General features: G+C 39.8%; 1 protein-coding gene across 4 annotated transcripts in view; it reads left to right on the forward strand.

The window, feature by feature from the left end:
* Positions 1 to 12,056, forward strand: part of itsn1 (intersectin 1 (SH3 domain protein)) — a 54,418-nt gene that overhangs the window by 26,328 nt on the left and 16,034 nt on the right. For 3 of the 4 annotated variants that reach the window (XM_066661111.1, XM_066661113.1, XM_066661114.1), the window contains exons 15-25: positions 268 to 355; positions 1,236 to 1,375; positions 5,723 to 5,832; positions 6,487 to 6,701; positions 6,961 to 7,082; positions 7,614 to 7,628; positions 9,010 to 9,329; positions 9,461 to 9,641; positions 9,900 to 10,105; positions 10,390 to 10,472; positions 11,301 to 11,467. In XM_066661111.1, coding sequence (XP_066517208.1) covers positions 268 to 355; positions 1,236 to 1,375; positions 5,723 to 5,832; positions 6,487 to 6,701; positions 6,961 to 7,082; positions 7,614 to 7,628; positions 9,010 to 9,329; positions 9,461 to 9,641; positions 9,900 to 10,105; positions 10,390 to 10,472; positions 11,301 to 11,467 — 1,647 coding nt within the window. The remainder of the gene's footprint in view (positions 1 to 267; positions 356 to 1,235; positions 1,376 to 5,722; positions 5,833 to 6,486; positions 6,702 to 6,960; positions 7,083 to 7,613; positions 7,629 to 9,009; positions 9,330 to 9,460; positions 9,642 to 9,899; positions 10,106 to 10,389; positions 10,473 to 11,300; positions 11,468 to 12,056) is intronic. The other variant, XM_066661112.1, reaches the window with a different exon arrangement.

Raw genomic sequence — 12,056 nt, forward strand, 5'->3', positions numbered from 1 at the left:
GAGCAGTTTGCCTTTGCTGCTTTGATTTTTGCCCTTGTCTGCCACTTTGTAACACAGAACTTATATTTATTTTCACTTTTTTCACTTACGCTGCCAGACTGAGGCCTCTGAATCTCACTCTTATTGATTTTCCCTGTCTGCGTGCTCTGATTATGTTCCTCCTTAATCTATTATTTTCTTTTTCTTTCTTTCTTTCTTTCTTTATTTCTTTGTCCTTATCTTTCTGTTTTTCTCTCTCTCTCTCTGTCGTTTCCGTTTTCTCTACAGGAGTCTCAGCAGTGGTTGGGTAGGCTGATTCCTGATAAACAGTGTTTGAATGACCAGCTGAAGCAAGTGCAACAGAACAGTCTTCACAGTAAGGCACCTTCCACCTTTTGCTCAAATGTTTCTGTATATGCCGTTTCATTGTTTATTATTTTAAATTAATATTATTATTTAAAAATAAGACCAGAGAAGTCACCAGAGAGTTTTTACGGTGGTTAGGCAAGAGTAATTTAAACCATACTCAACAATTTTATGGAATTAAAATTTGATAATGTAGTATATAATGTTATGTATAATCTTAAACGTAGAACGTAATTGAAGACTTTCTTAATATCTGACATGCATTTCTGTGATGCTTTTAAATATCTTATCAATTAAAAGGATGAAGTGGAACAATGGGGAGGTCACATTGATTACTACAGCTTTATTTTAGTTTCCAAGATAAATTCTGCGATCGACCACCGTTGTGGTTAACCACACAGTCACTTTTTGTTCTGTTTTCTGTGTTGACATGTATGATACAGTTTCATGACAGTTGTAGTTGTCAAAATATTGTCACTGTCAACTGCTTTATTATGTATCTCGAAAGGAACCCATGCTTATCACACACTACTGAAATGGCTCACAGGTTACGCTTCTTTCACAACAATTCTGAAAAGTTTCTAGAAATTTAAAAATCTACATTTATTTATTTATATATTTTGTTGATTGATTTATTGGTAAAAATTTTATATTGGGCTACCTTGTATCAGTTTGGTGCCAGGCTTAGTATGTTAACTATTTCCAGACCAGTCCTTGAGGATGAACAGTATTTACAGTTCCCACCTGGAAGAATTTTATCCAAAAACTTTCAAAGCCTACAAGCAGAAACATGAACGTGGCTCAAAAACATTTTAAATACTGAATAAAATTGCACCATTTATATATATTTTTTTTATAATAAATATGTTTACCTTGCTCATGTGTTATAGGGGACTCATTGTCCAGTTTGCAGAGGGCCATGGAGATGAAAGAAGCAACCAGGCAGCAGCTCCGTGAGCAATTGGATGCAGTGGAAAAAGAGACGCGCTCCAAACTGCTAGAGATAGATGCCTTCAACACACAGCTGAAGGTGTGAACCAAGTTCTTACTCTAGATTCAGACAAAAGTAAATGAACAGATAAGCAGAGAGATACAGAGAGACAGGCCTCCAAGCTTACACAAAATAAAAATTCAGCTGTGTTTGCTTCATCATTATTCTTTTTGTTCTGCATTCCTTTATATATATGTGTGTGTGTGTGTGGTGGTGGGGTGAGTAACAGTGTTCTGAAGAGTATACTCTAGACTGGTTGCTTTAATAGATTTTTTTTAAGTCACTTATTTTTTGATGAGTTGAAGTGAAAATCAGCAGATGTTTGTTTATTTATTCATTTTTTTTATCCCTGTCAATCAAAGGGAACTTGATATTGGTCCAGTTTATTGACCAACCAATATATCGATCTGGCCCTAGACACCCAAACCCCCGCCCATCCCTCATCTAATAAACCAAAAAAAAAATAACAAGGAGTATAAACAAGTGAGATTAATATATAAACCCTTGGATTTCTCTCTCTCACTGTGTTCGGCTGTTGCTCACCCTTTCTTGCCACTTGGTGGTCATATTCATCTACTCCTCCTCTTTGTCCTGGCCTTGTGCCACTCCTGTCTCCCCGTTTTGTCTTCACCTTTGTTGTATGGCTGGTCTCCTTTTCCCTGGCTTCCCTACCAATATCCTTCCATGGTGGGTACAGTACTTGGGGCTATTTTATCAAGCCCACACTACACGGATAGAGAGCCTTCAGCTGAAGCTGCTACTTGAGGAGCAGAAGGGGCTACAGGTAGTAAACCAAGACCCACTACTACCCTACCCAACAATTAGCAACTACTTCCTACCCTCTTACTTACCTGCACTGTGCTGTCAACTGCTCTCTGCAGGAGGCGTTGCTATAGTGCATCATCTCAGCATTCCTAGCTGTTTTCTGAGGCCCATACTAAGCGAGTTACTCCACTGATAATTGTTAAAGGATTACTCCAGTGTTTTACTCCATGTTGCCTACACAATAATTCCAGTATGCTCTGGATCTGCCACCACCCTAATCAGGACGAATCTTTTACAGAAAATGATTTAATTGATTAGGAAATCAAAGTTTTTGTTTATCTTTATGCTACCATTTTTCCCCTGTTGTTGCAGCTAGAAATCTCATACTTCAAGAGGAAATTATTAGTCAATCATCACTCTTTTGCAAGTGGGTTTGAGTCAACTTTATTGTGCTTTTCTAAGTACTTGGGGAAATGGTCTGTGTCACAATCATATGCCACCGATGAGACAAATGGAGATTAGACTGAAAAACACTGGAATATTCCTTTGAAAGCCTGCGGTTCAGTAACCAAGTTATCCAGATGTATGTTTTGCCTCTCTGTGGTGCTTTGGTGTGCTACTTCAAGCCAATTTTGAACTTTTTATACCAGCATATGCCTCTTTCACACATGAGCTCTAAAGAATTTCTAGAGAAACTAATGGGAGTAATGGGTCCAGAGTTGTCCCAGAGTGGTCTTTCACACATGAATCTCACAACGGGAGATTTTCTGCGTCAGGCGCACTCACGCAGTAGGTAATGAACCAAGTGGTTTATGCGTCAAGCAGCGCCTGTGCATAGAGGTGCAGGAGGAACCCCGGAACATTTCGCACTTTGTTTTCACATGCGCTGAGCTAGACTTTACCTGGAGTATTTACTAGGGCGCTACCAGGATAAAGTCTGGGTAACATCAGGGACAAGTATTGCAGGTGGTCACGTTCACACATACAGCTCCTCCAGGTAAACACCAGAACATTTCTGGGTTACAGTGCATGTATGAAAGGGGCATAAGAGGACTTGCTTTATGCATTGTGCAGAAAAGTAGACTCTCAGCAGTAGAGCTAAGCTGTGATGAAGACTGATTGTTATAACGATGTTGTGAATTTTTCAGTTTTTACCCCGTGATGTTTTTGGTTGGCTTTGTGTCTGTTGCAGTCAAGGGGTTCGGTGGACGAGGTGCTGCTGGACTGCCTCGCGGCCCTCCTGGCTTGTTTGAAGCATTTAGACTTCTACTTCCAGGTCTCCCAATTAGCCCCTGAACTGCAAAAAAAAAAAAAAAGAAACCCTGACCCCACACACTCTATCCACTTCTTTTTTTATTTTTTTATTTTTTGTCTTATTGCACCCTCCCTCCACCCCCAATCTCTTCTAGAAAAGCTGTTCAAATGAATGCTGTGCTCATGCTGTGCCATTCAGTGCTGGTAGAAGTTACTGCTTTACACTGATCTGAGACCTGTTTTAATTCTGTTTTGGTTGAGGGAGTGTCATAGACTGGTGTGTGTATACATACCATATGGTGTGTGGGTGTGTATGTATAAACATTGTGACCCTGAACTGCATAAGCGGTTACAGACAGTGAATGAATGTATACTTTTTTTTTCTTCTTCTTCTTTTTCATTCCCAGCCCAATTTGGATCGCTGAGGGATGGTGCCAATTTGGTTCAGATTTTGGGCCTCAATTGGGTATCCATGCCTTTTGGAATTTAATAGTCTGGGCAGTTTTATATTACATATTACATGGAGTGCTCCATCAAGACTAGACATTTATGGAAGATGGTCCAAGATCAGTATAAAAGCACAGCTTCTACTAATAATATAGGTTTAGGGGTCCTGTGGACTAAATGTCAGCACTTCAAGCTAGCAGACAGCAATGTACTGAATGGGTTCCTTAAAATGATGTTTCTAAATCCTGCTTCAGGGAACACACAGCAAGCAAATCACCTAAAACTGTGTGTGATTCAGCTCATGAACTGATTACGGAGCCCTTCAAAACAACAGGATCCCCTGTGTTTAATGAAGGAATAGTTGCTTCAGTGCTGCAGTGCTGTTATTTGCCAGAAGTAGGATTAAGAAACTGTGCCTTATCTTTACGGTCACATTAGGGACAGTGTTTTCCTTTTGCATGAACCTGTTTGTCATTTGTGTTAGTCGCTTTGTTTTTCACCTATATATATTTATTTATTTATTATTATTTTTAAAGATTTTGTTAATTTAAATTAATCAAATTAATATTTACGGTGTTCATGGATATTATTTCAGTTTTATCTACAATGTGACTTGGAGGCCTTCCAACTAAAATAAAAGCTTTAATAGCTAACCATTTCACATAGAAACCAGAACTGTTTAGCTCTCGGTTGTTCAGATCCTTCCTCAAAAGGCTGGTGTGACTGCAGATTTTTATTCTTTTGTATTTGCCTTCCTCAGCCTGTGTGCGCTCGTGCTGTGCTGGAAGAAAAACCTGCAACCGCACTAGCCCTATGTGGATAAAGTTGAACACCCCTGGTTTAGACCTTGTTAGTAACATTCCTCCCTGAGTCTAAACCTCACTAGATTTCGCAGTGTGTGTAAATTCCTGTGCACGAGTGTTTATGACATATCTGGTTCATGGGAGTTCTAACAAATTGCTTCCTGTTACAACACTTCAGTGTTTGTGTATTTGAGCATTTGTGTGTGTGTGTGGGTGTGAGAGAGAAAGTAAAAAGGACGAGCAAATTTGTGAGATTTAATGTATGTGCATGCATGGTTTTACTTTGAAACCTCTAACTTCTAATTCTTGTCTCTTCAGCCTCCTTGCCTGTAATTGGGTTGCTGGCAGTGTTTTTTTCCGGGTGTATGAGAAATGTATGCTTTTTGCTTGTGTGAGGAGACTGAAAGTGTTCTTTTTATCTGAAATTGTAGGCCAGTCAAAAGCTGTTTATGGATAAATATTAGTAGCCCTCTCTTCACTCTGATAGTGTCATTTTTTTAATAAATGAGTCCACAGGATTTTATGATGTAGAATTTACATAAATCTTCCTAAAGTAAAGTATCACTTACTGGAAGAGTAGAATTACATCTCATGAGCAGCAGTGTTTCTATTGGCCAGCAGAAATGCAGCAGCTTCCTTTGACTCTTCTGTGTTGCTACAGTAACCTCTATCATCTGTGACCTCTGGTTTGTGTGACGTTACCCAGCAGGCAATGCAGCTTGCCAGTTGTAAACACCATTGTTTGCACCACGTTCCATGCAAGTGTATCTCAGACAGTAAAACGCAGTGCAGCACAGTAAGTGGATTTGTCATCAAAATAATCTGCTTAGAGTGTTGGACTTTTTAAGCACCTTAACCACAATTAGCGGTTACAGAAAATGAACCAAAGAATTACATACCTTCAGAGTATGAGACAGACGTAAAGAAAATATCACAGGCAGGGAATAGAAGCAGTATTGGAATGGGTTTTCTGAATGGGCAGCACTTGCAGGGTACAGTTGCAGACATCCTGAATGTGTGTGTATGTGCCTATATATGAAGAAGTGACATAAAGATAATTCTGTCATATTTTCCACTGTACCTCACCTGTTTCCTGTATTCACATCATGTATTGCAGGAGCTCAGGGAAATCCACATTAAGCAGCAGCGGCAAAAACAGAAGGAGATGGAGGGAGACATTATTCAGCCACCGCTGGACAACAAATCTGCAGAGCTACAGGAGAGCAGGTGTGTGTGTGTGTCTAACTACTTGTAAGTAAGACAACTGCCAGACTAGCAGTTACATCAAAAGTTTTGTGAATTACCCATGATTACAAAACCCACAACCGGTAACTGGATTACGGGAAGTTTAGTGGAGAATTTTCTATTTATTTATTTTTTTCTTTTTCTAAATACCCAGCCAAGCGTTCTTTGTTAAGCCATATTCGGATGGGATTAGTTTTACGTGGGGATCTAGGGTAATGTCATTTTAACACAGGATGTCTGTAATGTTTATGGTGGATTTGTGCTGGATACGAAATGTTGGTGAAAACAACAGATGGGGAAAATTACTGAAATGGTCAGTTCGGACTGGATTAAAACCACTGAGATGCACTGGTAATAATTACTTTACCCCATACACCCGTCCAAAAAGGGCTTATGTTTGGAAATTCTGTGCTAGGGAGTTACAGTCTAATTTTGCTATGCAAACCATCTCAAAATCACGTGTATTCTGTAAGCTTACTAGTAACTATTTTTTATTTTATTTTGTTTTATTTCTTCAAAACGACTTGACATCTTTTTTGAATGAGTATTTGACTATAAATTACTAATGAACTTGGTACTGTTTTAATAAGTTAGTAAAATGTGCTGGCTGTTACAATTCCCTCCGTCTTCCTTCAGACTTCTGGCGGCTGATGAAGGCATATCACCTGCGTGGCGGGATTCAACACTTGGGAAAGTCCCCACACCACCTGCTTCTCAACCTTGGATGAGTCACATCAGTGAAGAGGAGAGCCAAAGCTCTAAAGGGGATGTTCAAGATAAACTCTCCAAACTGTTCATGCAGCATCCTGAACCAGGAAAACTGCTGGGTCAGTCACCCTGGCCTGTAGGAGGTAAGAGTGAATAGAATTAATGGATGAAGGATGGTTGTATGATCAGATGGATAAAAGAGAGGATTTAACAGGTAAATGAAAGAAGGGCATAGCAGTATGACTGAATGGTCAAATAAAGGAATGATAGGTTGAAAAGAAGGGTATGTTAAGGGTGAAAGTTGAAATGGTCTCTCTGAGTTACACATGTCATAAACTGTGCCATTCATATATATATATATATATATTTTTTTTTTTTTTCTGAAACGTGTGTGTGTTTCAGATAAAGTGCAGATGTCTGGCTTTAATCAGGAAAAGGTAAGGGTGGTGTACTACAGAGCACTTTACCCCTTTGAGGCCCGCAGTCATGATGAAATCACCATCCACCCTGGAGACATAGTCATGGTAAGCATTTAACCAAACACTATGTTAATAGGGTGCTAATTTCTATACAGTAATGAAAACATTTTGTATTTATTCATTCTTTTTAGTGTACTTCAGTGTTTTATAGTGTGAGGCACAAACCAATTTTTTTTCTATACAACAAGGCCTAAAATGTGAAGATTAATTATAGAAAAAACACATCGGGCTCCTGAAACTAATTTTCTATACAATCTTTGTTTTGTTTGGCCTTTTAAATTTAATTTTCTTTTATTTTCCTCCCTCTTCTCCAAACTAGACTCAAGGTTTCAATGAGTTTTGTGCATTTTTTCTATGTATAAGGAAATGGCTTGGTTTGCAATACAAAGCATAAAAAGGTTAATAGTCACAGAATCAGCATTTTTAATGTTGTGGGTGAAGTGTCTCAAGACATCTTCCTGTTTAATTCTAAAGAGGTTTGTGCGCACTTAACCGTTTGAGTGTTTTGTATTTTCATGTGTGTATGAGTATTAACTTTTGACCACTCTCTCCTACCTGTGCCCGCTCTTCGTGAAGGTGAAAGGGGAGTGGGTAAGTGCAGGTCAATTCCTCCCCACCCCCTTCTTCACCAGTTTTGTTGTTAATTCACACTTTGTCATTCCTTAATACAAAACATTTCAAACCACCATCTATGTACTTATTTAATTGTATTCAACATTTACACTTGTCCTGAGAAAGCCTCATGATTTATTTCTTTTTTTACTACTGCTTTAACTAAACAAGGGGGTCCTTGACTTACGATGTTGATCCGTTCCTACTTCGCGTCGTAAACCGGTTTTCGGTGTAAGTCGGAACATACGTACATACTGTACGTAAATAACATACTGTAAGCACTTATCCTATTATAACACCTATCCTCCTTGGTCCCGAGCCGCGTAACCATGTATTCTTCCGCCGCGCACACCACACACGAAGTTTGCGTTACGACGTTTACGACGCAAAACCACTTAGGTCGAGACGTGTCGTAACCACGGAACATCGTTACTCGGGACTGACGTAACCCGAGGACCTCCTCTATATGCTTTTTATAAAACAAAATATACTATTCTTTATATATATATCTCCCCAAACATGGGATTGTTTTGTCTCTCCAGTTACAGTGCTGGAGTAGCGTTTGTGTGAAAGTAAGTCACATTAAGTAAAACGGAGCAAAACACAACAAGCGCAGAGAAATAAGTGTTCTTATTAAATATAGTGAAAACAAGAAAGGAGAAACTTCTGCTTCTAGCTCCTCACTTACAGACTATGCTGAACCAAACTGACTCATTCTCATTTAAAGGATCATGTGCTGAGCAAGGCTGTTCAGACAGGCGTTGTTTGATTTTTGCTGTTTCAGACGTTCCATTAGGACCCCAGAATTGTGTTCACTTGTGGAAAGACAGGTGTAATATGCCCCCTTTTAATGTACAACTTTGAACAGCAGAGGATTGTATATTACATGATTAACCACATTGTTATTATACGATTGGATGAAAAATGCTAAAAATTAAACATATTTCAAATGTATCATATAGAATGTGGGTGGTAACTGGCTGTTACCAGGTTCACTGCACTCTTCTGATCAAGGATGTTTGTTTGTTTCTTTTGTTTTTTGTTTTGTTTTTTCCCCTGCTGCTAAACAGTATTCTCATGTGTACCATACATTGTGGTTGGTGGTGTATGTGTATCACTTATTTTGGATGTACTCTGTGGAGCTGGATTCATTAGGGAGTAAGCTAAGCGATATTTGAAAGAGTTCTAGTTTTAGAACTCTTAATTTGTTCATCTTACTCTAACGAGCTATATCTTAGCTTGCAGACCCATGAACACAGCTTCCAGTATACTTCTCAGACCAGATTTAAAAGTGTGCATGCTGTGGCTGAAATGTCACTCTCGTTTCAAATTTCATACTCTTGTAACCTGTCTCTTTCAGGTTGATGAGTCTCAAACAGGTGAACCTGGCTGGTTAGGAGGCGAAATAAAAGGAAAGACTGGCTGGTTTCCTGCCAACTATGCAGAGAAGATTCCAGAATCTGAAGTTCCTTTAAACCTGAGAGCCAGTGCAACCACGACTTCAGCCACCAAACTTGGCGCACGTATCACCCCCACATCTGCCGCAACCACACCCACAACCATTCAACCTGTCACTACAGATACGGCAGCAATAGCTCCGCCCACTACAGCCGCAGCTGTTCCTGGCCCCACTTCCACATCATCTTCTGCATCTAGTAACTGGGCAGATTTCAGCACTACGTAAGTTTGCCCATTTTACACCAACTTTGAGGTGTATTTTATTTATTTTTTTCCCCAAAACTCTTACGGGTATGAACGATGTGTGACTGTACAATTTTTGTGATTAAAATCATCTCCATCTGCTCCTCCAGATGGCCAACGAACTCAGCAGTGGAGAAACAGGATGCTGATGGTTGGGAGGCGTGGCCTACTCAGCCCACCCAGCCCCCCCAGCCCTCCTTGTCTGTTCCCAGTGGAGGGCAGGGCAGACAGCGCTCTGCTTTTACTCCCGCCACTCTCTCGGGCTCCTCCCCCTCACCTGTGCTTGGACAGGTTGGATTTTAAATTTCGTAGTTCGTAGAAGGCAGCTAGTTGTTTGTTGTTATTAACTTAAATCATGGTTATATTGTAACTGCTGTTTCAAGGTAATATTTGAGACCAGATATTAAGAAACTTAATTTGTAGATTTTTACAGCGGCTAATAAGCCTTTTCAGAATTAAGATTGAAAATCTTTATATATACACACACACACACTCATTTCTATTGTTCATCTGTCCTTTTTTTCCACTTCTTTCTCTTTCTTGCACTAGGGGGAAAAGGTAGAAGGGCTGCAGGCTCAAGCTCTGTACCCGTGGAGGGCGAAGAAGGACAACCATCTAAACTTCAACAAGAATGATGTGATCACAGTGCTAGAGCAACAGGACATGTGGTGGTTTGGCGAAGTGCAGGGTCAGAGAGGCTGGTTTCCTAAATCCTACGTCAAACTCATCTCTGGGCCTGTGCGCAAGTCCATGAGGTATCAGTGGATCGGGTTAAAACTTATGGATTGAACTGTTTAAGATTGATCCTTAATTAAGAAGGCCTCCTTATCTGTATTTAAACGAGACAGGTGGTTATAAATTACAGGAGTCTGTAGGTTATTAAAACAACTGCTGGTGTGACCACAATTACATTGTAGACTCTATTAGGCTAAATAAGTACATTTGAACATATTGACTTAAGTGTCTCAATAAGACTGTAATCCCTTTCTAAATGTGTTAACTTTCTCCTAATGTATTTATGCACTGTGTTTTCTTCCAGTATTGAGTCAGGATCCTCTGATAGCCCTCCAACTATGAAGAGACCTAGCCCTTCTCCAAATAAACCCATGGAACTTGGTGAAGGTAAAAATACTGAACTTACAATATATAAATGCTTCTCTTTGCACTGCAGCGTGTGTCCCTTTTGTCTTTTCTCACTCCTTATTCAGATGCTATTAATGAATGATTGTCCTAACATTGGAAGACTTCAAATCTGAGCATTGCTCTCACTTTTTAGGACTGGTGCTTTTTTTCTGAAATTAGTTATTGCCCCTTTAATAAATCAGAAGTGATATGTCGCTGATGCGCTTTGTATCCAGCACTTGTCAAAACTGTTGTGGCCTTTTAAGCTTGTTGACTCAGCACTGAGCTGTGCACAAGGAGAGTAGCCAGTGCATGTAGCATATTTTTTCAACGTCCAGTTGTGCATTTGAGCAATGTCTGCCATTTAAACTACCACGTGTTTAATGGAATAATATTTAAATATGCCTTTTCCCAATGAAAAAGCAATTCATAGTAATCAAGATGCTGTGATATTAACTAATATTAAGCATGGAGTACTTACTACATATTCATTTTATCCCTATAAGCTTTTTACAAACTTCTGATATCTGGAATTATTTTCCCCATTTGCACAGGCATGCTGGTCATCAGCTGTAGTTTCTTTAATGTGATGAGTGAAAATGTTCACATAAGGTGGTAGCTCATGGAAAGCAATCATCAGCTAAGATAGGCTATTGCTGTTTTTCTTTTTCTTGTTAGACTGGTACATCCAGACCTTATAAAGCAGACGGGGAAGCAATAAACTGTGCAATTTTCTGGCCATCCATGACCAAAGCTTGAAAGGTCATAGCATATACACCAATGTTTGTAGATGATTTGACCTTATCTTCAGATTTTGTGTATCCTCAGAGTACATAGCGATGTATACATACGAAAGCAACGAGCAGGGCGACCTGACCTTTCAGCAGGGTGATGTCATCACAGTGTTGAAGCGAGAAGGAGACTGGTGGACTGGCACAGTGTCCGGCAAAACCGGAGTCTTCCCTTCCAATTACGTCAAGCCCAAGGACTCTGAGGTGAGATTTATGGCTGGGGGGCAGTGCTCTATAAAACCTGTAAGCTCTCCATACCTTTAAATAGTGCAGACCAGAAGCTGCCACTCACTTTAACACGCAACATGATTATTTCTTTAATGAAATTATCCTGATGGGCAGCTGAAACCAAAATGTGTTGGTATTTAACACCAAATTTATCTTCCTTTTAAAATAATAAAATGTCAGAAATTGTGCATGGGGTAAGAGATTTTGGTTTACATATTAAACATATATATTACCTTTGTACTAGAATAATTAGGAGTCTTTTTTTAATGGTGATTTACAACAGAGAGTTCTCTATAGCTTAGAAGATTTTTGCTTAAACACTGATAATTTCTTTCTGTAAGTTTATTATTGACCTGGAGGTTGTGGGTTCGATTCCCGCTCCGGGTAACGAGGAGTGTGGTGTGGGTTCCCTCCGGGTGTCCAAAAACACACGTTGGTAGGTGGATTGGCGACTCAAAAGTGTCTGTAGGGGTGTGTGTGTGTTGCCCTGTGAAGGACTGGCGCCCCCTCCAGGGTGTATTCCCGCCTTGCGCCCAATGATTCCAGGTAGGCTCTGGACCCACCG

The sequence above is a fragment of the Hoplias malabaricus genome, chromosome 2 (genome assembly GCF_029633855.1).
Source record: "Hoplias malabaricus isolate fHopMal1 chromosome 2, fHopMal1.hap1, whole genome shotgun sequence".
NCBI lineage: Eukaryota > Metazoa > Chordata > Actinopteri > Characiformes > Erythrinidae > Hoplias > Hoplias malabaricus.